Below are 24,697 nucleotides of genomic sequence, written 5' to 3'. Positions count from 1 at the left end.
GAGTAAATTCAACCTTCAAGATGAGAAAACCGTTATTTTTCGGAAGACCACACATCGGTCCTGATCAGCCCTGCAGCCATTTTAAGTTTTGAAGTTCCAGCGAGATGAAGCTGGACGATAGGCGCGGGAAAAGCTGAGTACAGTTTGTTTGGCATTGCCATGGCAACGGCGATCTCTACCAATCAAAGGCTCTGCTTTCACCAGTTTTACACGTTAGGGTGTCGGGTAGTGTAGTACTCTCTCGTTAAATCGTGAATAAAGCATTGTTTTCTCAAAACAAGGTTGATGCCCCCATTAACTTTTGACATATGAGCAGGTATAATCGCTTAGTCACATCGTAGCTGGTTTTAAGTCTACCATGGACGGTTACGATGTTATGGCTTATTCTCCAATTGTCAATGGAGAAATTGTATTGGATTTTTACTTCCGGACAAGGCTGTGGGCGGGACTGGGGAGCTCTATAGAGCTCCCCAGTCCCGCCCCTCCTCCGAGAGAGGTGCTTGTCCGGAAGTAAAATTCTCATTCATTTCTCCCATTGACTTCTGGAAAAATTCGGATATAAAGAGTTTTAGACCATGCCTTAGGCTAACCAGCTACGATGTGACTCATAAGCATATAACTTATAATTTCGAGTGAAAAAATGAACAGAAAATGTAAAAAAAGCGAAAGGTACAAGACTGTGTACATATCTTAAATTCCGAGATAGAGAACTCAAATCCCAGGATGCTTTGCAAACGTACACACATTTCCAACATTTGCAGCCTAAAGATAGTTTAACATGGTTCCATATTAATCTGAGAAAAGAAGATGATTACTTCCTACCGTTTCCATTGAGTAAATTCAACCTTCAAGATGAGAAAACCGTTATTTTTCGGAAGACCACACATCGGTCCTGATCAGCCCTGCAGCCATTTTAAGTTTTGAAGTTCCAGCGAGACGAAGCTGGACGATAGGCGCGGGAAAAGCTGAGTACAGTTTGTTTGGCATTGCCATGGCAACGGCGATCTCTACCAATCAAAGGCTCTGCTTTCACCAGTTTTACACGTTAGGGTGTCGGGTAGTGTAGTACTCTCTCGTTAAATCGTGAATAAAGCATTGTTTTCTCAAAACAAGGTTGATGCCCCCATTAACTTTTGACATCTATATGAGCAGGTATAATCGCTTAGTCACATCGTAGCTGGTTTTAAGTCTACCATGGACGGTTACGATGTTATGGCTTATTCTCCAATTGTCAATGGAGAAATTGTATTGGATTTTTACTTCCGGACTAGGCTGTGGGCGGGACTGGGGAGCTCTATTGAGTGCAGATGCAATGAAACACGCCCCATAATTACGTTCCAATGGAGCAGTACCAGACTCAAATTCCGACTAGAATTAGAATGAGGCTACAGAATAGCGGTGACCAAATTTCCTCGGATAGTGACAGCGATAGCGATATGCCCCTCGGCTGAATCGAAGAGGCCGAATTATTTCTGCCCAATTATTTCTCAATGAAACCGGGAGGGCGCTGCTATTGGTTAGGAACGACCTGGAAGTGAAACTGCATGTTACACTCGGTATTTTCATTGCTGCACAGCAGACGCAACTACCTTTATCTACAATATTGTCACTGTTTTTACTTTTGAGGATTAGATTGCACTCTACAGAAACTAATCAAATGGCGTCCGGAGATTTTAAAGCTGCTGAAGTGCTTTCCTACGAAAGCCTTGTTCACGCCGTTGCAGGGGCTTTGGTGAGTAGTTTCAAATTCTTACAGAGAAAATGGGACAGTCGAAGATTCTAGAGCGGAGCGCTCTGATATTTGGTCGAAAGTAAGAAATTCAACTCACATAAATTGCCCAACGACTGCTAGAAGAAATGAAGCCTACAACAACAGACTTGTGCCGACTGAAACCTGTTCTGCTATTTGCCAAGTGTCACGATCGACTTCCGACTTTGATGTTTTTAAAGTTAGTAGTTAGCCTGGTAGATACTTTGTTGATCCCCAAGGGGATAGTTGCGCATGCTGATACAATTTGATACAATCCGATACAATCCCGTAATCAGTGTGAATCACTTGAATTTGTTCTGTTGTTTGAACTTTAATGCGAAGTGTCAATCAGGTGTTTGCTTTACTTCCAAAGGGCAGCGTCACCGCAATGACGGTGTTCTTCCCTCTCGATACAGCACGATTACGTCTGCAAGGTACAGTAAGCAACATGCACATATGGCAGAGCTTGAGATGGCATAGCCTATTTGATGATTAGATGATTACCCATGATAATACTTTGACACTAGCTAAACTAAAAGCACACCACACTACTGAAATGTGAAAGGCATATGAATTTCTCAAATCAGATTTGGCCAATATCACATGAACATGACATAGGCATGTCTCATGAAGGGAATTACTCAGATTTGGGTGTACCCCCTCCCCCGCACCCCTTTCTTTTTCACAGTGGATGAAAACAGAAAATCCCGGTCAACTCCTGCTATTCTGGCTGAGATCATAAAAGAGGAAGGACTGTAGGTGGACCTTGTGATCATCACGCATTGAGCAATATGGTTTGGCATGCCAAATGCTATGTGTGTACTCAATCTAACTCCTCTTCTCCTTTCCATTCATCTTACTTGCAGCCTGGCTCCCTACAGAGGCTGGTTTCCCGTCATTTGCAGTCTCTGCTGCTCCAACTTTGTATACTTCTACTGCTTCCACAGCCTGAAGGCCGGCTGGCTCCAGGGACATAGAGCCAGCCCAGCTAAAGACCTCATCATAGGCATTGTAGCAGGTTGGCACCATCACTGACACCATTCCACCACTCACTTGACTTCATCAACCAAAGTAGAAACTTCATTCATATAACCCAATTCATACATTAACTCTGGACAGTGTTTTCAGAATAAGACTCTTACTTAGTCTTGAAGTCTGCCTTGAAGTTTCTCACTCGCATGCATTACAATGCCCTACAAATGACCGAGTTGGAGTTTCAATTTCAGTCAAAATTGGAGATGGTTTAGGATGGCATGGGTGGACAGGATTGCCTGAATGCTGTTGAAGGATGTGAATTTCCGTAGAAAAAGGAGAGAAAACAGTGCTGCATTCCTTACTTCCCTTTTCCTTTCTGTTACCTTACAGGGGTAGTGAACGTCTTGGCAACTACACCACTATGGGTGGTGAACACCAGGCTGAAGTTGCAAGGGGCGAAGTTCCGCAACACAGATATACGTCCTACTCACTACACAGGCATAATGGGTAAGGACATGGTGCATCAGGATTTGGAAGTCATCAAAAATGTCAGACTTGTAACTTTAATAGTATACTATATCAACTACGAATGTTAATAAATAGTGACAATAATTAACATAATGGCATCAAGGAAAAGCCTCACTATTGTATATCAACTTTTATATCACTATTGTATATTGTTCTTATTTTTTGTTTTTTGTTATTTTATTGATTGCTTTTATACTCAGGGCATTGCTGCAAAAGAGTTTTCATGCTCAGTCAATTTTCCCTGAATAAATAAATAAATAAATGAATGAACTGTAGATACCCTAGTGATAAGGTCATTATAAGTCTCTGTTGTTTCTGGGTTCTAGATGCCTTTACTCAGATAGTGCAGGATGAGGGTGTTGGAGCGCTGTGGAACGGTACCTTCCCCTCTCTGCTGCTGGTCCTGAACCCTGCGGTGCAATTCATGATCTACGAGGGCCTGAAGAGGCAACTGGGGAGGGGCATCCACAGAGAGGTGAGGGCAATAGTGGCTTTAAGGGTCACAAGTGTGTCTCATCGGTTATTCGTCACAATCACTCTACTGTTAAGTGGTTACTTATTATCTGATGCAGGGGAAGATAGTGGGGTAGTCTGTATGTTTCTAATAATAAAACACATAAACACAATCTCATTTTGAGGATCTATACATAGACTAAACGTATTACTGAGTAATTGGGGGCCAAGCAGCGAAGCTGCGAGGCAACCCATAGTGATTGTACGTATTCTTATTAGGGGCCAAGCAGCGAAGCTGCGGAGGCACCTATTGTGTTTCTATGATTTTTTTCTTCTGCCATTGAAGTCAATGGCAGCCCATAGAACCGACTGGTCGAAAGTTGTGAAATTTTGCACACTGATTGGGGACAGTCTCTTGAGTCATGTGACCAAGTTTCATGTTGGCAGCTCAAGCGCTCTAGCGCCACCAACAGGTCAAAGTTGGACGTGCGTTCACGCACGTAACTTTTGAACCGTTGGTCCGATTTTCAGGAAACAGGTGTTGTTGGAATCCTTTGACTTGCCCGAGTTCAACGCGCCCTATGACGTCATTTTCCGCCATGATGGATTTTCCGCCATCTTGGATTTTAGCCAAAGTGAAACTAACGTATCAGAGGTCACAAATTTTGTCCGATGGACACCAAATTTGACAAACATCATCATCAGACCATGCCTTACTAACGCATTGCTTTTTGTCTTCGGAACTATCACCGTTAGCCCCTAGCCGCCAATCAAAATTGGCGGCGAAGCCGCCAAACAGGAAGTGAGCTCATATCTCAGCAACCCTTGCATGTATCAAAAGCAAACTTAATAGATGGACTGATGACCTAGTCAGGAGGACGCTCAAGAAATTTAGTGACCTTTGACCTCTAGGGGGCGCTGTAATTCAGAAGCATGCCTTTTGGCCTATAACTGCCGTTGTGCTTAGAATTACAATATACTAGTGATGTCTAGTAATACTTCGGAAGATCCTTATGCGGACAGATGGCAATTTCTGACTTCAACGTAATTGATTCGGCCGCCATATTGTATTTAATCGAAAACACTAATACGTTTTCGGAGGTCACAAATTTCATCTGATCCTCACCAAAATTGGCACAGACCATCTTCAGACCATGCCTTGTTAGTGTGTTGATTTCTGTAACAATTGACAGAAGCGTTTTCCCGTCGCAGCCAATCGAAATTCTTGGCGAAGCCACCAAACAGGAAGTGAGCTCAGATCTCAGCAGCCTTTGCGTCTATCAAAACCAAACTTGGCATATGGACTTGTGATCCCATCGGGAGGACGTCCAAGCAGTTTGGTGACCTTTGACCTCCGGGGTGCGAAGCCGCCAAACAGGAAGTTAGCTCGTATCTCAGCAACCTTTGAACCTATCAAAACCAAACTTGGACTTATGGACTCGTGAACCGATCATGAGGACGCCCAAGACATTTGGTGACCTTTGACCTTTAGGATACCTGCAATTAGCAAAAATGCAAGTTGGCCTGTAACTTTTCACGTGTTAGACATGAAACTTGCTCTGACTGCTTACGGCCATAATGTCTCATTGAGCTAACAGCGTCGAGTTGCCGTGGTTACTCTGGCCTACTGCTTGGCCCCTTCATTGCTGCTTGCAGCTATATTTAGTGTGCTTGCAAAAGCACACTATTGTTATCCGTGCGTTTCATATACTTATTTATCTCAAGTCCAACTTTTGTCTCCCTATCTTGTCCTAGGGATTTAGAGCTAGAGACGCCGTTCCACTTCTCACGCGTGGGTCCTGATGCGAGGATGGTGGCTTGTATACAGCTTTTTGATACGGCATGTCGTTCTCCCGTTATTCCAGTTTTTCCGGTCGATTTTTTCCCATAGGAATGAATGGAAAAGCGATTTTTGAGCGCTGATGCCCACACATTTTTCCACCTGTAGCCCAAACCGTAAGACATAAAATCATGAAATTTGGTATGCTGATAGAGGAGACTACCCTGATTGACACCACCAGGTTTCATGCTCGCCACTCTCACGCTCTAGCGCCACCAACTGGTCAAAGATTGAAAACACGTTCATGCCCGTAACTTTTGATCCGTATGGCCGATTTTTATAAAACTTATACCATTGGAATCCTCTGACTCAGCTGATTCCAACGCACTATGTGACGTCATTTTCCGCCATGATGGATTTTCCACCATTTTGAATTTTGTCCAAAGTCAAAGTAAAGCAACTCTGGCCGCATAGTTCCTCCGATCGTCATGAAACTTGGCACGCGTGATCTACAGACCAAGGCGGATCAACCGCCTTGATTTCGCCTTCATACGTCCAAGCGTTCGCCTGTGACAACCAATTAGATTCAGCGAGCGAAGCCGCAAAACAGGAAGTGTGCCTATCTTGGAAATACTGTGACGTATGAAAGCCATATTTGGTGGGATGACTTGAGACCCCATCCAAAGCACCCTCAATAAATTTGGTGTTATTCGGTCTGTCGATGGCTCTATAATTAGCAAAAACGTGTGTGTTGGCGAATGTATACTATTAAGCAGAATAGCTCATCTTAAATTGCTTAGGTCATGCAGAAATGACATTTCAGAGTGATTTAAGATACAATGTTGATATTTTAAAAAAAAAATCAAATCGAGGCCATTCTTGTAAAACATATTAGTGTAATTCTCACAGCACTAAGGAGTCATTCCATGTATTTTCATACCTTCATTATGGAATGATAGTAGACTTCCACTGATCAATTGGTCATTGGATGACATGGATTGTCCGCAACGGCGCTATGTGGGTGTGATTCTAGGAAGGACCGCATTGGGGTGTCTCATCCTGAGACTGGTAGATCTAAGCAATGCCATGGCCCCGAGGGGCAAGTACGGACTTACGCGCTGTTAGACATTGCATGTGTTCATTTGGTATATATACTCGACAATCACACGATGTTTCATACTGACGGTGTGTTTTGGATGATTTGTATTGACCTGAGCATTCTGGGTAAATACCGGAAGTAGAGCGGTCGCCCTGTCTGAGGATTTTAAGTTTCGTTTTCTGTTGTGATGATGAGCAGACGGCTGTGCACAAAAAACATAGATAATTAATTTACCCTTAGACAATTCCTGCAGTTATCCTGAGTAATCCAGCCCTTTACATTCAGAGATGCGATCATTGACAAAAAGTAAGTTTGATACATACATCGTTAATTCACACTGGTATGCAAGAGGTTTGCTAATACACTTAAACTTGCTCTTGACATGATTTCCATGAAGTAATATACTGTAAGTGTTCTCTGAAATTATAATACTTCATGTGTTTAGCTTAAGAATCTACTGTTTAGCGTTTCTACTGTAAGGACGTAGCAGCTAGACTAGTCTTGCATCTCTGTACTCTTCTTCTGTTGAGGTGTTGTTGCCTAGTGACGCCCTCTCGTGCAGCCTCATGCTAGTTCATTAGAGACGTTATCTAGTAGTACACCACAGTGTTGGTGAAGTTCATGACGTTAGTTTTGAGTGAGTTTACTGCCAATTACCTTAAGTTGAAGTTGTGTGCGTGTATGACAACAAAAGTAAGTGACCGTAACCTTCGGTCATGTGTATTGGGAGTGGGATGTATCTTTCACGTTGATATGCAAGGACTTAGCATGCTAAACGGAGCATTAGCATTAAGGGTTTGAAATGAAGGAAGCCTGTGTTACTTGTGTGAGAAGTTGAGCTTATAGAATGAGAGATAGCGATACAGTTTATTTAGTGACCATATTAATGACAGTTTATTTGGTTCTTTACAGACCACTATACATTATAAGTTTATTCATGCTGTTGTATGGTGGAAGAAAACTCAATAAAGAAACTAAGGAGAAACTACTGCTTCACAACCAGTATTCTAACCAAAGATTCTAGCGCTGTATGATCTTTGGTTCTAACTGACGCCACCCAAGCAACACAATCAATCAATCCATACAGTCCTTTAGCCCCATAGACAGTAAAAGATAGCCCTCATTAACAATCTCCGACTGGAGGAAGTTTGTACCTGTGCTGTGCGAGTTAACGCTATTACACAGTACCGTTTACGCCGCTAGATGGCGTTATTGACCACATAATAACTGTAGTCACGAACAAAAAGGTTTCTTTTCTTTCTTGAAGGGGTTAGCGTTGCCGTTGCTGTATGTGTGTCCTGGCTTACAATTCAGTTTAATGAGCTTAGTATTCAATGCATATCTGTATGCTGCAGATATATTATCTATATAAATAGCCATCTACCTATATTTCTCTGTATGTATGGAATCCTGAATGTCTCTGCTGGAACAATACAAAGTTAAACCCCATCTCTTCTCCGTCCTATATTCTAACCGATATACCATCCAGTATAGTGCCACTACCCTACCTGAATCAGTGCAAACCTATAACCTTCCCAATAATAATAGTAATAATAATTAGGTAAAAATAATAGTTTCTGCTTTAGGGAGAAATCTCAGAATTCCCCTCCAGCTAAGGAAAGTGGGAGCTATGTTTTTAGACTCAGTAGGCAAGCTTATGTGTGGAGACTTAAACTGTGAAGTTTGGCCCACTTATTGTATAGCAGTTAACAATTCTAGGTTCAATGAATTACATCCAACACAAAGTGTTATAGAAAGTATTACTGTGTGTTTCATTTAACTATTGTTCATAGTAAACATTTAATTAATTTAGGCTATGGGTGGTATAGGTGAATTATTACCACACAGTTACTATCTAAAACTACGTAATCCTTAATTGAGATTTCATTGAAAGTGATAGGTTGAACTTTTAAAAAGGGGTTTTAAAAACTGTTTTTGTACTTTCATTTTATTATGTCATAGCCTACTGAACTGAATTCTAAGAGTTAAAAACAAAGGATAAAATAAATGTTTTGTGATGCTTGCATTGCATAGTATTTCATTTAGGATAAGCTATATCAAAGCAGTTAGAAGTAACAGTAGTCACTTGACATTTCTGAGGATTTGCATATTTCCACCAGGGCAGTGGTAAAGACATTCTTCAGTGGAGGCACCACACAGTTAATCACGCTATCAACATCTTCTTACCTTTTCTTCTGTTATTACTATTCTTTAACTTTATGGTAGACAGTGAGTCCAGCAAATTGAGAACCTAGGATCCTGTTTATGTTTATGAATGTGACTATGTGTATAGTAGCCTATATGTTGAGACATAAGGGTGGAAAAATAGGTTACATTTATATAATGCAAATGATTAAGTTAACAATGTCATTGAATATGTTGTACAAACAAGAAGAGCGAAATGGTAAACTTTTAAGAAATCATCATCCACATCATAGTTTGACGCTGTGTGGGGTTATGGACTTGACAGTTTTGCATGGAATTGCTCATACAGTATATACATATATATTAGAGGTGGGCATAGATTAATTTTGTTAATCTAGATTAATCTCACTGTAATCTTGAAATTAATCTAGATTAATCTAGATTAATTTTAGGTGCACCAGCGCAAAATTTAGGTGCACCCACATTTTTCATTGCATCGCCTTTAACGCTAAAAGGTCACCTTTTTATTGCTGTCCTTTCATATAATGATTTTTTAACAACAAAAAGTCTAGAAAAAGCTTGAAACACAATAAAATACTTTTTTCTTTACAAAATTATTTATATAAGCCTATTCTACATACTGAAATGTCTGATATTCATGACAGCACACTTTATGCATATTGCAGCTACTATTCATATTACAACTCTGCCTCTTTAATTCAGCTGTCTGCTTGAAACCTCAAAAAGCCTAGCATAGTTGGCTAGTTTATCATAGTTTACTAGTTGGACTGCTCAGTTTCCCCACGTGTGTTTACTGTACAGTAAGTTTCAATGTGGGCTAATACTTTTTCTCCTTTCGAGTTTTGGAGTTGGAAAACATTGGTATTGAGATTATCATCCAACTCATGCAAGAGTGACTTGAATGTAAGAGTTTTACTCAACTTTCTGCAGCAATGATGCTAACCGGAATTTATATTAATTTAGCTAACGTCTTCTATATGCATCATTGCTTTCGATAGTGAATGTTTTATTTGGATTAAATGTGCATGTTGAGGGGCGGGTCGCGACTCGCGAGTGTCCATTGAGCGCGCACGGGAGAGTGAGGGAGAGGGAGAGGGAGAGGGAGAGCAAGAGAAAGCGGGCCAAGGAGAGGGGGGTTACTTCTATTAGGAATGAGCGATCAGGTGCCGATTCGGGAGGGGTCTGAGCTTATCGTCCATGTTGGGAGGATGTATCATTGGTTACTGTTTGGTAAAGTTGCACGCATAGTCTACAATGACAACTTGTGAAAGAAAGCAGCCAAGCAGCGTCAGGTGCACCAGTGCGACCTAGACTTTTTTCAGGCGCACTCTTAAACATTGGCGTTCGCGCTAAGATATCAAGGTGAAAGTGATCATAGCTTGCGTGGTATAGACCCAGCTCCCAGCCCAACTTTGAGAATAGATTAACGCCGATATTTTTTTTATCGCCCGATAAGAGTTGCACGATAACGCAGCACGTTAACGCCGATAACGGCCCACCACTAATATATATATATGTATATGTGTGTGTGTGTGTGTGTGTGTGTGTCTGTGTGTGTGTGTGTGTGCCTTGTTGCCGGTGTACAGTATTTCTGAATCTGAATATGGACAGGAAATGGCATAGCTTTTATCACATGCAACCAATCCAAAATCGATTTCATATTAGGGATGTTAACCGGTGACTGTTTGACCGATGGTTGACCGTATCCACGTTAACCGACCAAAGTTGTCGCTAGTCGGTTAACAAAAAAAAAAGAGAGGCATCTTTAAATTAGCCTAAAGACAGTGGACTAAACGTTACTACAGCTAGCCATCTCATTCCAAGAAGATCTTTTTTTCGTGAAGTTAACAAATTATCCCTCACACTCAATTTTTCATAACTCGCCTGCTTGTAGGCTAGGCTACGTAATAAACCAATAAAAACATTTGGCACGAGGTCACAGCGGTGGCCGGTGCATCTTTTGCAATCTGGAAGTGCGCTGTTTTATCCATTGGTTTTATCGTGTTGCAGTCTAGGCAACTTTCCGCATAAGATGGGCTTAGATTTGGAAAGACATTACATCTACATTTCAGGAAGGGTCATCAATGGTAACAGATAAGGTAATGATCATCTTTCGTTATTATTGTTAGCACTTCCTCAAACTAAACTGGCGCTGTAGGGGATTTAAAAAAGTGACGTGAGTGAAAGGGCAGCGCCGGGGCTGTGTGTAGCCTATGAGCGGGGGACAGAGAGATGAGAGTTGGGAAATTACGTGGCTGTTATTTCAAATAGCATAATTTATTTTAAACGAACCGGTTAACCGGTTTCAACCGGCTAATGAGCCTCGGTGGTCAGTCAAGAAAATTTGTGGTTTTCGCCATCCCTATTTCATATTCAGACACGTTAACCAGTAACAGCCTGGTTGCTTTGACATATCAACACCACATTTGATCCTATTACACCATTTGAACAGGTGAGTCGTCCTATTTATTCTACCATCAATTTGAGGCTATAACACATTGCAACTTACTCAACAGTGAGTAAACAGCAGATGTTCCCGCAATACTCCTAACATTACTCGTATTTGTTCTAGAAACATGCCTAGTTCCTTAGGCTCCTTCCTTCTTTCACTGGTTAAGTGTTTCATGCTGGCTACACGTGAACAACTCATACATAATTCAACACAAGGTCTACAGACCTTAGAGGTGTACATTTCATTTCCATACATCAAAGCATTCGCCCATGGCAGCCAATCAAATTCGATGGCGAAGCCTCCAAACAGGAAGTGAGGTCAAATCTCGGAAACGCTTTGAGGTGTCAAGACCATATTTGGTGGGACGATTTTGGACACAATCCAAAGTAGCCTTAGTAAATTTGGTGTAATTTGGCCACTAGGGGGCGTCGCAATTAGCAAAAATGCATTTTGTCTCATATCTCTTTACATCTTTGGGATGACATCCACATTTTTACATTGGAGGTGCTCTGGGACATACCACTGATGAACCTAGGCAACCCGTCACGTCAGTGTAAGAATTTGGCAATCGAGGGTAACGCCGCCAAACTCGAAGCAGCTTTGCGTCTTGGCCAAACTTTAGCGTTTTGACCTGAGGGCGAGCGGTCGCGTCTCCTGCCGGAGCGCTTTCGCGGTGCGTCGGAGCAAGCACACTTCGCACTTTCCCACCGGGAAATGCTTTCTAGTTATTAGTGTGCTTGCTGAAAGCAGCACACTATTGTTCTTCCTATTATTATTATCATATATCTTAACGCCAACTTTTGTCTCCCTGTCTTGTCCTAGGGATTTGGAGCTAGAGACGCCGTTCCACCTCTCACGCGTGCGTCCTGATGGGAGGATGGTGGCTTGTATACAGCTTTTTGATACGCCTTGTCGTTCTCCCGTTATTCCAGTTTTTCCGGTCGATTTTTTCCCATAGGAATGAATGGAAAAGCGACTTTTGAGCGCTGATGCCCACACATTTTTCCACCTGTAGCCCAAACCGTAAAACATAAAGTCATGAAATTTGGTACGCTGATAGAAGAGACTACCCTGATTGACACCACCAGGTTTCATGCTCGCCGCTCTCACGCCCTAGCGCCACCAACTGGTCAAAGCTGGAAAACACGTTAATGCCCGTAACGTTTGATCCGTATGGCCGATTTTGATAAAACTTATACCGTTGGAATCCTCTGACTCAGCTGATTCCAACGCACTATGTGACGTCATTTTCCGCCATGATGGATTTTCCACCATTTTGAATTTTGTCCAAAGTCAAAGTAAAGCAACTCTGGCCGCATAGTTCCTCCGATCGTCATGAAACTTGGCACGCGTGATCTACAGACCAAGGCGGATCAACCGCCTTGATTTCGCCTTCATACGTCCAAGCGTTCGCCTGTGACAACCAATTAAATTCAGCGAGCGAAGCCGCCAAACAGGAAGTGTGCCTATCTTGGAAATACTGTGACGTATGAAAGCCATATTTGGTGGGATGACTTGAGACCCCATCCAAAGCACCCTCAATAAATTTGGTGTTATTCGGTCTGTCGATGGCTCTATAATTAGCAAAAACGTGTGTGTTGGCGAATGTATACTATTAAGCAGAATAGCTCATCTTAAATTGCTTAGGTCATGCAGAAATGACATTTCAGAGTGATTTAAGATACAATGTTGATATTTAAAAAAAAAATCAAATCGAGGCCATTCTTGTAAAATATATTGGTGTAATTCTCACAGTACTAGTCATTCCATGTATTTTCATACCTTCATTATGGAATGGAAGTTGACTACCACTGTTCAATTGGTCATTGGATGACATAGATTGTCCGCAACGGTACAATGTGGTTGTGATTCTAGGATGGTCCGCGTCGGTGTGTCTCATCCTGAGACTGGTATATCTAAGCAATGCCATGGCCCCGAGGGGCAAGTACGGACTTACGCGCTGTTAGGCATTGCTTGTGTTCATTTGGTATATATACTCGACAATCACACGATGTTTCATACTGACGGTGTGTTTTGGATGATTTGTATTGACCTGAGCATTCTGGGTAACTCCAAAGAATGCTTCACTCCAAAATTCGGCGAAATACCGGAAGTAGAGCGGTCGCCCTGTCTGAGGATTTTAAGTTTCGTTTTCTGTTGTGATGATGAGCAGACGGCTGTGCACAAAAAACATAGATAATTAATTTACCCTTAGATAATTCCTGCAGTTATCCTGAGTAATCCAGCCCTTTACATTCAGAGATGCGATCATTGACAAAAAGTAAGTTTGATACATACATCGTTAATTCACACTGGTATGCAAGAGGTTTGCTAATACACTTAAACTTGCTCTTGACATGATTTCCATGAAGTAATATACTGTAAGTGTTCTCTGAAATTATAATACTTCATGTGTTTAGCTTAAGAATCTACTGTTTAGCGTTTCTACTGTAAGGACGTAGACTAGTCTTGCATCTCTGTACTCTTCTTCTGTTGAGGTGTTGTTGCCTAGTGACGCCCTCTCGTGCAGCCTCATGCTAGTTCATTAGAGACGTTATCTAGTAGTACACCACAGTGTTGGTGAAGTTCATGACGTTAGTTTTGAGTGAGTTTACTGCCAATTACCTTAAGTTGAAGTTGTGTGCGTGTATGACAACAAAAGTAAGTGACCGTAACCTTCGGTCATGTGTATTGGGAGTGGGATGTATCTTTCACGTTGATATGCAAGGACTTAGCATGCTAAACGGAGCATTAGCATTAAGGGTTTGAAATGAAGGAAGCCTGTGTTACTTGTGTGAGAAGTTGAGCTTATAGAATGAGAGATAGCGATACAGTTTATTTAGTGACCATATTAATGACAGTTTATTTGGTTCTTTACAGACCACTATACATTATAAGTTTATTCATGCTGTTGTATGGTGGAAGAAAACTCAATAAAGAAACTAAGGAGAAACAAACTACTGCTTCACAACCAGTATTCTAACCAAAGATTCTAGCGCTGTATGATCTTTGGTTCTAACTGACGCCATCCAAGCAACACAATCAATCAATCCATACAGTCCTTTAGCCCCATAGACAGTAAAAGATAGCCCTCATTAACAATCTCCGACTGGAGGAAGTTTGTACCTGTGCTGTGCGAGTTAACGCTATTACACAGTACCGTTTACGCCGCTAGATGGCGTTATTGACCACATAATAACTGTAGTCACGAACAAAAAGGTTTCTTTTCTTTCTTGAAGGGGTTAGCGTTGCCATTGCTGTATGTGTGTCCTGGCTTACAATTCAGTTTAATGAGCTTAGAATTCAATGCATATCTGTATGCTGCAGATATATTATCTATAAATAGCCATCTACCTATATTTCTCTGTATGTATGGAATCCTGAATGTCTCTGCTGGAACAATACAAAGTTAAACCCCATCTCTTCTCCGTCCTATATTCTAACCGATATACCATCCAGTATAGTGCCACTACCCTACCTGAATCAGTGCAAACCTATAACCTTCCCAATAATAATAGTAATAATAATTAGGTAAAAATAATAGTTTCTGCTTTAGGGAGAAATCTCAGAATTCCCCTCCAGCTAAGGAAAGTGGGAGCTATGTTTTTAGACTCAGTAGGCAAGCTTATGTGTGGAGACTTAAACTGTGAAGTTTGGCCCACTTATTGTATAGCAGTTAACAATTCTAGGTTCAATGAATTACATCCAACACAAAGTGTTATAGAAAGTATTACTGTGTGTTTCATTTAACTATTGTTCATAGTAAACATTTAATTAATTTAGGCTATGGGTGGTATAGGTGAATTATTACCACACAGTTACTATCTAAAACTAGAAAATGTAATTCCATGGAAGGAATTACCATTGCATGTAAATGCAAAAAGGTTGCTAGCTGTGTAAAACATATTAGGCCTATAGTTAAAAAGACAACTAGGCTAAACTGAAGAATAGATAAATAACAATTACAATTCCAAGTTGGAAAGTCACATTTAAAAAGTGATTTATGAAAATGCATCAAAATTGTGGATATAGGCTATTTTGGAAAATAACTCTTCATTTATTAGAATTTAAAAGACTGAAATGAAGTTGCCAACTTCAAGTTGCAAGAGCTGACTAAGTAGCCTACAGTGAAACGACTGGTAGGATAGCTTACATAGCCTTCATATCTACACTAATGCAGGTTAAAAGTAGGCCTAGGCTGACACCATTGGAATACTGTACGGAATACAATCTCAAACAACGCCAATCAACGATGATGCAGCAACAGGTAGGATATCTAGCAAATGTAACGTTAGCTTACTAGGATAATTTATGTAGACTACACATATTACAGGATGAGCTAGTATGTTCTTCGAAACCGTTTCCAGGTGTGTGAGTGTGATTGTCCTAATAGGAATAAGCGACTGTGAGAAGGCTTGAACCTAAATCAACTAGTAGGCCTGTCTATCAGGTTGGACTTCACTTAAAACGCTGCTCTGTAGAGATGGCTAAAAGCCCTTGTGTAAGCCCTGTTCGCCTTGCAGCCTACCCCGACGTTAAACGTTAGCCTGGAGCAAGTTTGGTTGTCGTTAACTAAATACAGTGTTTACGTTGACGTTAGGTTAGATTGTCTTTAGCTGTTGATAACGTTACCGAGAGCAAACCGGTTAGGCTACTGTAACGATATAAACAAATCAAGTAAGGAGTAGCCTAAGAGACAAGACGATAACGTCCTGGTTTACAGCAGCTGCAGCTGTTACAGCTTAATGAGTAGACGTAACGTAACATTCACGTAGCCTGGTTCAGCGCATCGGCGGTGGCATGGCTTTGGATCAGAGATCCTTGATTACTGACAGCTGCGCACTGACGTAACAATTAATCTTTGCCGCCAAAGGGTCTCAATGTAAACTCTATGGGAATTTTAATTTCTTTTATCGTAAATATCTCAAAAAGTATAAAGTTCACACATTTGAAAAATACATAGAACAAATCTCCGTTACAAGTCCTGTGTAGGAGTGCTTGAATGACGTCAAACGGTTCAGTGGTTTTAGAGCCTTTGATAGTTGATTTTGGTCGGAAGCAGAATAATAATTATAACGATAATAAGAAGAACAGGGATAACAGTACATTGCATTTACATGCAATGTAACTACGTAATCCTTAATTGAGATTTCATTGAAAGTGATAGGTTGAACTTTTAAAAAGGGGTTTTAAAAACTGTTTTTGTACTTTCATTTTATTATGTCATAGCCTACTGAACTGAATTCTAAGAGTTAAAAACAAAGGATAAAATAAATGTTTTGTGATGCTTGCATTGCATAGTATTTCATTTAGGATAAGCTATATTAAAGCAGTTAGAAGTAACAGTAGTCACTTGACATTTCTGAGGATTTGCATATTTCCACCAGGGCAGTGGTAAAGACATTCTTCAGTGGAGGCACCACACAGTTAATCACGCTATCAACATCTTCTTACCTTTTCTTCTGTTATTACTATTCTTTAACTTTATGGTAGACAGTGAGTCCAGCAAATTGAGAACCTAGGATCCTGTTTATGTTTATGAATGTGACTATGTGTATAGTAGCCTATATGTTGAGACATAAGGGTGGAAAAATAGGTTACATTTATATAATGCAAATGATTAAGTTAACAATGTCATTGAATATGTTGTACAAACAAGAAGAGCGAAATGGTAAACTTTTAAGAAATCATCATCCACATCATAGTTTGATGCTGTGTGGGGTTATGGACTTGACAGTTTTGCATGGAATTGCTCATACAGTATATACATATATATATATATGTATATGTGTGTGTGTGTGTGTGTGTGTGTGTGTGTGTGTGTCTGTGTGTGTGTGTGTGTGTGTGTGCCTTGTTGCCGGTGTACAGTATTTCTGAATCTGAATATGGACAGGAAATGGCATAGCTTTTATCACATGCAACCAATCCAAAATCGATTTCATATTAGGGATGTTAACCGGTGACTGTTTGACCGATGGTTGACCGTATCCACGTTAACCGACCAAAGTTGTCGCTAGTCGGTTAACAAAAAAAAAAGAGAGGCATCTTTAAATTAGCCTAAAGACAGTGGACTAAACGTTACTACAGCTAGCCATCTCATTCCAAGAAGATCTTTTTTTTGTGAAGTTAACAAATTATCCCTCACACTCAATTTTTCATAACTCGCCTGCTTGTAGGCTAGGCTACGTAATAAACCAATAAAAACATTTGGCACGAGGTCACAGCGGTGGCCGGTGCGTCTTTTGCAATCTGGAAGTGCGCTGTTTTATCCATTGGTTTTATCGTGTTGCAGTCTAGGCAACTTTCCGCATAAGATGGGCTTAGATTTGGAAAGACATTACATCTACATTTCAGGAAGGGTCATCAATGGTAACAGATAAGGTAATGATCATCTTTCGTTATTATTGTTAGCACTTCCTCAAACTAAACTGGCGCTGTAGGGGATTTAAAAAAGTGACGTGAGTGAAAGGGCGGCGCCGGGGCTGTGTGTAGCCTATGAGCGGGGGACAGAGAGATGAGAGTTGGGAAATTGCGTGGCTGTTATTTCAAATAGCATAATTTATTTTAAACGAACCGGTTAACCGGTTTCAACCGGCTAATGAGCCTCGGTGGTCGGTCAAGAAAATTTGTAGTTTTCGCCATCCCTATTTCATATTCAGACACGTTAACCAGTAACAGCCTGGTTGCTTTGACATATCAACACCAAATTTGATCCTATTACACCATTTGAACAGGTGAGTCGTCCTATTTATTCTACCATCAATTTGAGGCTATAACACATTGCAACTTACTCAACAGTGAGTAAACAGCAGATGTTCCCGCAATACTCCTAACATTACTCGTATTTGTTCTAGAAACATGCCTAGTTCCTTAGGCTCCTTCCTTCTTTCACTGGTTACGTGTTTCATGCTGGCTACACATGAACAACTCATACATAATTCAACACAAGGTCTACAGACCTTAGAGGTGTACATTTCATTTCCATACATCAATGCATTCGCCCATGGCAGCCAATCAAATTCGATGGCGAAGCCATCCTGAGGGCGAGCGGTCGCGTCTCCTGCCGGAGCGCTTTCGCGGCGCGTCGGAGCAAGCACACTTCGCACTTTCCCACCGGGAAATGCATTCTAGTTATTATTATTATTATTATTATTATTACACATTGCCCATTTCCCAGCCAACCATACACTCCAGAGTTCTGAAATTTGGCACACTCATTCAACTTCAAATTTGCCCGAATCTATTAAATTTACAGACAACAAACCCCAAAACTCCAGCGCCACCAACAGGTCAGGCTGAATTTTTCTAAAAGTTACCCAGGTCTCAAATTTTGTCCATTTCTTACCAAACTTGTCACACGTGACCTTCAGACAAGGCCACTCAAGACTTATCACTTTGTTAATAAATATTCAAAAGCGTTTGCCTGTCACAGCCAATCGAAGTTTAAAACGCAGCAAAAAACAGCATGTGAACCTATATCTCTATGTAACCAAAGAACCATACAGTAAAAAGTTGGGAAATTTGGTACACGTATTCTCCCTGAGCCAATGACCACTTACCCCAATTTTCAGACCCCAGAGCCCAAAACTGCAGCGCCACCAACAGGTCAAAATTCATCAATTTTTCAACAACATTAATGCAAATAACTCTAAAATGCTTAGACCAATCAAGCTGAAACTTGCTCAGTGTATTAAGGCAAAAGGTATGGCCCCACCCACCAATTAACAAGACTTTTCCTTTAACGCTGTAGCGCCACCAACAGACCAAGATCAGAACTTTCAAAAAGTTTCACAGGTCACAAGTTTCATCCGATTCTCACCAAAATTTGCACACACTATCTTCAGACCATGCCTTCTTATTGCATTGCTTTTTGGAAGAATTGACAAAATTATTTGCCCTTAACAGCCAATCAAAATCGGCGGCGAAGCCGCCACACAGACATTAAACTTAAATCTCTATGGAAGCCATAGAACCATACAGTTAAACGTTTTGAAATTCAACATACATATTCCTCTATGTTCAATGACCACTTTCCCCAATATACAGACTCTTAACCTCAAACCTGTAGCGCCACCAACAGGTCAAAATTCATCAATTTCTCAACAACATTAATGCAAATAACTCTAAAATGCTTAGACTTATCAAGCTGAAACTTGCTCAGTGTATTAACGCAAAAGGTATAGCCCCACCCACCAATTAACAAGACTTTTCAACAAACGCTGTAGCGCCACCAACAGACCAAGATCAGAACTTTCAAAAAGTTTCACAGGTCACAAATTTCATCCGATTCTCACCAAAATTTGCACACACCATCTACAGACCATGCCTTCTTATTGCATTGCTTTTTGGAACAATTGACAGAAGTGCTCGCCTCTAACAGCCAATCCAGGAAGTGAACCTACATCTCAGCAAGGCTTTCACGTATCAAGACTTGGGAACACATCCCAAGGACACACACACACACACAAAAAAAAATTAGAAATTAATTTGGGCTATTTTCTTAACATCCACTCTCTCTCTGTCCCAAACCCAGACAAAAGCACACACACTCTCCTCTATGGTGGTTGTGGGGGGCAGGGGTTCCATTTGCACACGCCTACTCTTCCATTTCATGTGTTTTGACCACTAGGGGGGGCATTATATTCACAGTAACTCAGCTCATTTTTCATTAATGCTTTCATCGGAAGTTAGCGCATTTGTCATTAATGCTTTCATCTCACGCTCTCAAACCCAGACACAAGCACACACACTTTCCTCTATGGTGGTTATGGGGGGGGGGGGGTAGTTTTCCCACATTTTCCCATGGACTTCCTGGATGACCACTACGTCTGTCCACCTACCGGGTGGTAAGACACCTGGGATTTTCCGCTGCTGTGCCTCAGCCGGAGGCCATGTGAATCTTAGCAATGCCACAGCCTCGAAAGGGATAGAGGGACTTACTCACTGTTAAACATCCTGCTGGTTCATTCTCTATATATAGCCCACTCTCGCCACAGTTTTCTCTGCGACGGTGGGAGCTGAGCATTGTGGGTAAAGCCCTCCCAAAGAGTTTATTGGGAGCCAAGCAACAACATTAATGCAAATATCTCTGCTATGCTTGAACCTATCAAGCTGAAACTTGCTCAGTGTATTAAGGCAAAAGTCAAGGCCCCACCCACCAATTAACAAGACTTTTCCATGATTGCTGTAGCGCCACCAACAGACCAAGGTCAAAACTTCCAAAAAGTTTCCCAGGTCTCAAATTTCAACCGATTCTCACCAAAATTTGCACACATCATCTTCAGACCATGCTTTCTTATTGCCTTGCTTTGTGGAACAATTGACGGAAGTGCTCGCCTCTAACAGCCAATCCAAATTGGCGGCGAAGCCGCCACACAGGAAGTGAACCTATATCTCAGCAAGGCTTTCATGTACCAAGACCAAACTTAGAACATGGGCTCAGAACCCAATTAAGAGAGGCCTCAATAACTTTGGTGCCCTTTGACAACTGTGGGGGCGCTATAGTAACAGGAAGTAGGCTCATATCTCAGCAACGGTTTCAAGTATCAAAACCAAACTTGGTATATGGACTTGGGACCCCACCCTGAGGACGCACAATACATTTGGCGTACTCTGACCACTAGGGGCGCTATAATTAGCAAAACTTTCTCGGATCAACACCAAACTTGGTACGTGGACTTGTGGGCACATCCTGAGGACCTACTATAAATTTGGTGACGTTTGAACACTAGGGGCACTATAATTAGCAAAACTTTCTCGTATCAACACCAAACTTGGTATGTGGACTTGTGAGCACATCCTGAGGACCTACACTAAATTTGGTGACGTTTGAACACTAGGGGCGCTATAATAAACAACACTTTCACCTATCGAAACCAAACTTGGTAAGTGGACTTAGGAACACATCCCAAGGACACACACACACAAAAAAAATTGAAATTAATTTTGGCTATTTTCTTCACATCTACTCTCTCTCTGTCTCAAACCCAGACACAAGCACACACACCCTCCTCTATGGTGGTCGTGGGGGGGGGGGGGTGTTCCATCTGCACACGCCCACTCTCCCATGTCATCTCTTTCGACCACTAGGGGGGGTGCTATAATCACAGGAAGTCAGCTCATTTTTCAGTAATGCTTTCATCTCTCTCTCTCAAACCCAGACACAAGCACACACACCCTCCTCTATGGTGGTCGTGGGGGGGGGGGGTTCCCATTCGCACACACCCACTCTCCCATGTCATGTCTTTTGACCACTAGGGGGGCGCTATAATCACAGGAAGTCAGCTCATTCTTCATTAATGCTTTCATCTCTCTCTCTCTCAAACCCAGACATAAGCACGCACACCCTCCTCTATGGTGGTCGTGGGGGGGGGGGGGTTCCATTTGCACACGCCCACTCTCCCATGTCATGTCTTTTGACCACTAAGGGGGCGCTATAATCACAGGAAGTAATCTCATTTTTCAGTAACGCTTTCATCTCTCTCTCTCTCTCTCTCTCAAGCCCAGACAAAAGCACACAAATACTCCTCTATGGTGGTCACAGGGGGAGAGGGGGAGTGGGGGTTGTCTTTCCAAATTTCCAAAGCTTGGCCCCCACATTGCTGCTCGCAGCTTTAATTTCTTCATATAGTTGGTGATTTGTCACCAGCTTTTTCTGGCCAGCCAGCCACAACATAGTCTGCTGATCATCTCATTATCTGGCTGAGTGATCACTGGATGTGGGGGAGGAAGATAAGCCTTTCCATGTGATGTTCTGAGTAGTTGAGATACGAGCGAGAAGTTCTAGAACTCCCTCGGCTGAGCTTTTGAGCTGATATCAAAGCCTTTCTGTTGACCCCAAAGTTGTCCTCTTCGGAAGTATTCCTCATCGGTGCTGTTGCCAAGGCAGTTGCGACTACTGTGACCTACCCTCTGCAAACGGTGCAGTCAATCCTCAGGGTGAGTGTTTTATTCAAGATCAGCAATATCTAATGTCTACTGTCATTTTAGAATGAAAAAAGCTTATACATCCTCCGTTAACAATCTATATTGGGGCTTTGTATGTTGTGTGCTCTATGTAATATGTTGTGTCCTGCACTGAGATATCTTCCCTTTTTGGTTTGTGTCTGTTCATAGTTTGGCCAACACAGGCAACAGACAGACCGGTCCAGGCTGATGAGCAGCCTGCGAGGTGTCATGTACCTGCTGATAAACAGAGTCAGGTAGGAACACAAGCCAACTCTTTCATATCTTCCTTCTGCATTTGCATTTATGGAGTTCATATACCTGCAAAGTGATTGTAAAAGGGGCCTTTTGAGATGGCTTTGTCCCATGGATTATGCTTTACCTTTTACATATAGTAAAAGGTAACACATTTAAGTTTTATCCCCCCATAACTTGCTTGACTATGTTTGTAATTGCTTCATTTAATAATTTCTTTAGTTTAAAAGTTTTGGTGTGGTCTCCACTTGATGTTACTTAAACAAGAGCCAGTTGGTCATAACAGTACATGTTTATTAGCATGTGTGTTCATCATTCAACCCATTATCGTGCTGTTATTACTGCCAGCAATTGCAGTCCTGTCATCTGTAGTGAATATGTTGACAAATTTTAATCCCGCTGGCCTTTTGGCCGTTGAACTCTTGCAGAAAATACGGCATGCTGGGCCTGTTTAAGGGGTTGGAGGCCAAACTCCTGCAGACGGTCCTGACCGCAGCCCTCATGTTTCTGCTCTACGAGAAGATAGCCAGTTTTACCTTTGGTGTCATGGGAATGAGGAGACCTGTGTCCAGTCGTTGATGCACTCACTTAACTTTGCCTTGAATGTGGGTCTGTTGAATTGCCACTCTGTATTTGTATTTTTGTTTTTGTTAATTTATTTAAAACTTTTTATAATAACAAAAACATGACATGAAGCAAGGAGGCTTTATTCGTGGATGCTGGATAGGTTCATCAGGTCCTAACTGGCTTTGTTTTATTTGTCCAGTATATTTACTCACCAAACTGAGTAACAAAGTGTTTTGTCTACAACAGTTGGCATAATTATAACAGCAATGAAATGTCAAAAATCATAATATATTACACTGATATTGTGCTGTTTTCAAAACAAACTCGTTAACAGGCAATTTTGAATGTTAGCTGTGATTTTTGTTAATATGAATAAAATATTGTGCTTTTTTTTAAATGAGCGCTCGTTCCACAAAACAACATCATTAACAGAACTACATTATCTAGGTACCCACAGTACTTTAGTGAGTGAAGGCAGGAACCTCACTTCAACCACCTGAGTGCTGGTGATTTTTGAGTCAGGACCAGTCAGTTAAACTGGAGGTTGATTAAATGGATACCAGAGAACCCCTCCATTTTTTTGCAATGAATGTCATAGGATATTTTATGACCTCAGTTAGTGACCATGCCGCCCATGCCTGCTTAGCTTCAGTCGTACAGCAGTGAATTCATCTGGGTTTGACTGCTGACCATAGGCTGGGTAAACCCTGCCTGATCTGTCGGCCATTTGGATTTTGCCCTGCTGCTCAGGCTGGAAGCCTGCACATCTATCTCTCTTGCTTCCTGTCCACATCTTCTGAGTCCAATCACAAAGGCACACCACAGTTAGTCTGACTGGTTGAAGGACTAGCCAAAAGAGTCATTTTAACTATACCCATTGATCACGCCTCTTGTGCAGTAGAAATAAAGCGCAGACTCCCCAGACTGAAGTTCATCTGAAAAGACTGAGCCCAGTATGGTGATAGCCAGACTATGCTGACCACTGCATTCCAAGTAGGCCTACGTGTCGCTGCAGCCTGTCGGAAACCGGAGTTGGATATCCAACTCCGCCCACATCCAAGTCGGCCATATTGATTACGTCACATGCTAAAACGTAAGACAGGTTTCCCTCTGCCTGTTTAGCAAACTGACGTTCTTGATGTTTATTTTCGCTCTATTAATTAACGAATTACATTAGAATTGTGTGATAACTTTAGTTTACATTGAAGTGGGGGGGGTTTTGCTGCCGTCGGCATAATTATCTACCGAATATACTTAACATTTTTAGCAAGTCTAGGGGCAGAATCCAGAGTAAAATATCGATGAATAAAGTTAATGTTCATTTTATTTTGTTTTCAAGTTGAGATTTTGTCAGCTCTTTTTTTCTTCTTCTTCTTCGGAGTTTGACGGCGGATTAGGCACCAGTCAGTGTATTACCGCCACCTACAGGATGATTTATTCATAAATCATGCTGTATTCCAGTCTCTTATTCTGGCATAAAGGCCAGATGATTTTAAAAATCTAACTAGGCTAGAAGTAACAGCTTGTTTCTAAGATCAGTTCTTCCTGGGATAACATGCACAGAGATGGAATCTTTATTTAGATGCTTTTTTGCTATTTTATCTACCTCATTGCCTACTATACTAAAATGGGCAGGAACCCATAAACCTCACATCCTACATTATAGAGATTATTTAAACTCAAAAGAATTCCATAACAAGGTCAGGTCTGGCATTTGAGGAGCACACT

The 24,697-nt window shown here is 41.5% G+C and overlaps 1 protein-coding gene across 1 annotated transcript; it reads left to right on the top strand.

Moving 5' to 3' along the window:
- Positions 1-1,385: 1,385 nt before the first annotated feature.
- On the top strand, positions 1,386-23,369 carry slc25a17 (solute carrier family 25 member 17). Its single transcript, XM_062531821.1, has 9 exons — positions 1,386-1,732; positions 2,124-2,184; positions 2,439-2,505; positions 2,617-2,768; positions 3,116-3,232; positions 3,580-3,728; positions 22,046-22,141; positions 22,319-22,404; positions 22,831-23,369. The coding sequence occupies exons 1-9, from the start codon at positions 1,658-1,660 to the stop codon at positions 22,979-22,981; spliced, it is 954 nt and encodes a 317-aa protein (XP_062387805.1). The 5' UTR covers positions 1,386-1,657; the 3' UTR covers positions 22,982-23,369.
- The last annotated feature ends 1,328 nt before the right edge of the window (positions 23,370-24,697 follow it).

Source organism: Sardina pilchardus, chromosome 3, assembly GCF_963854185.1.
Source record: "Sardina pilchardus chromosome 3, fSarPil1.1, whole genome shotgun sequence".
Classification (NCBI taxonomy): Eukaryota; Metazoa; Chordata; class Actinopteri; order Clupeiformes; family Clupeidae; genus Sardina; species Sardina pilchardus.
This window is presented reverse-complemented; position numbering and strand designations above follow the sequence as displayed.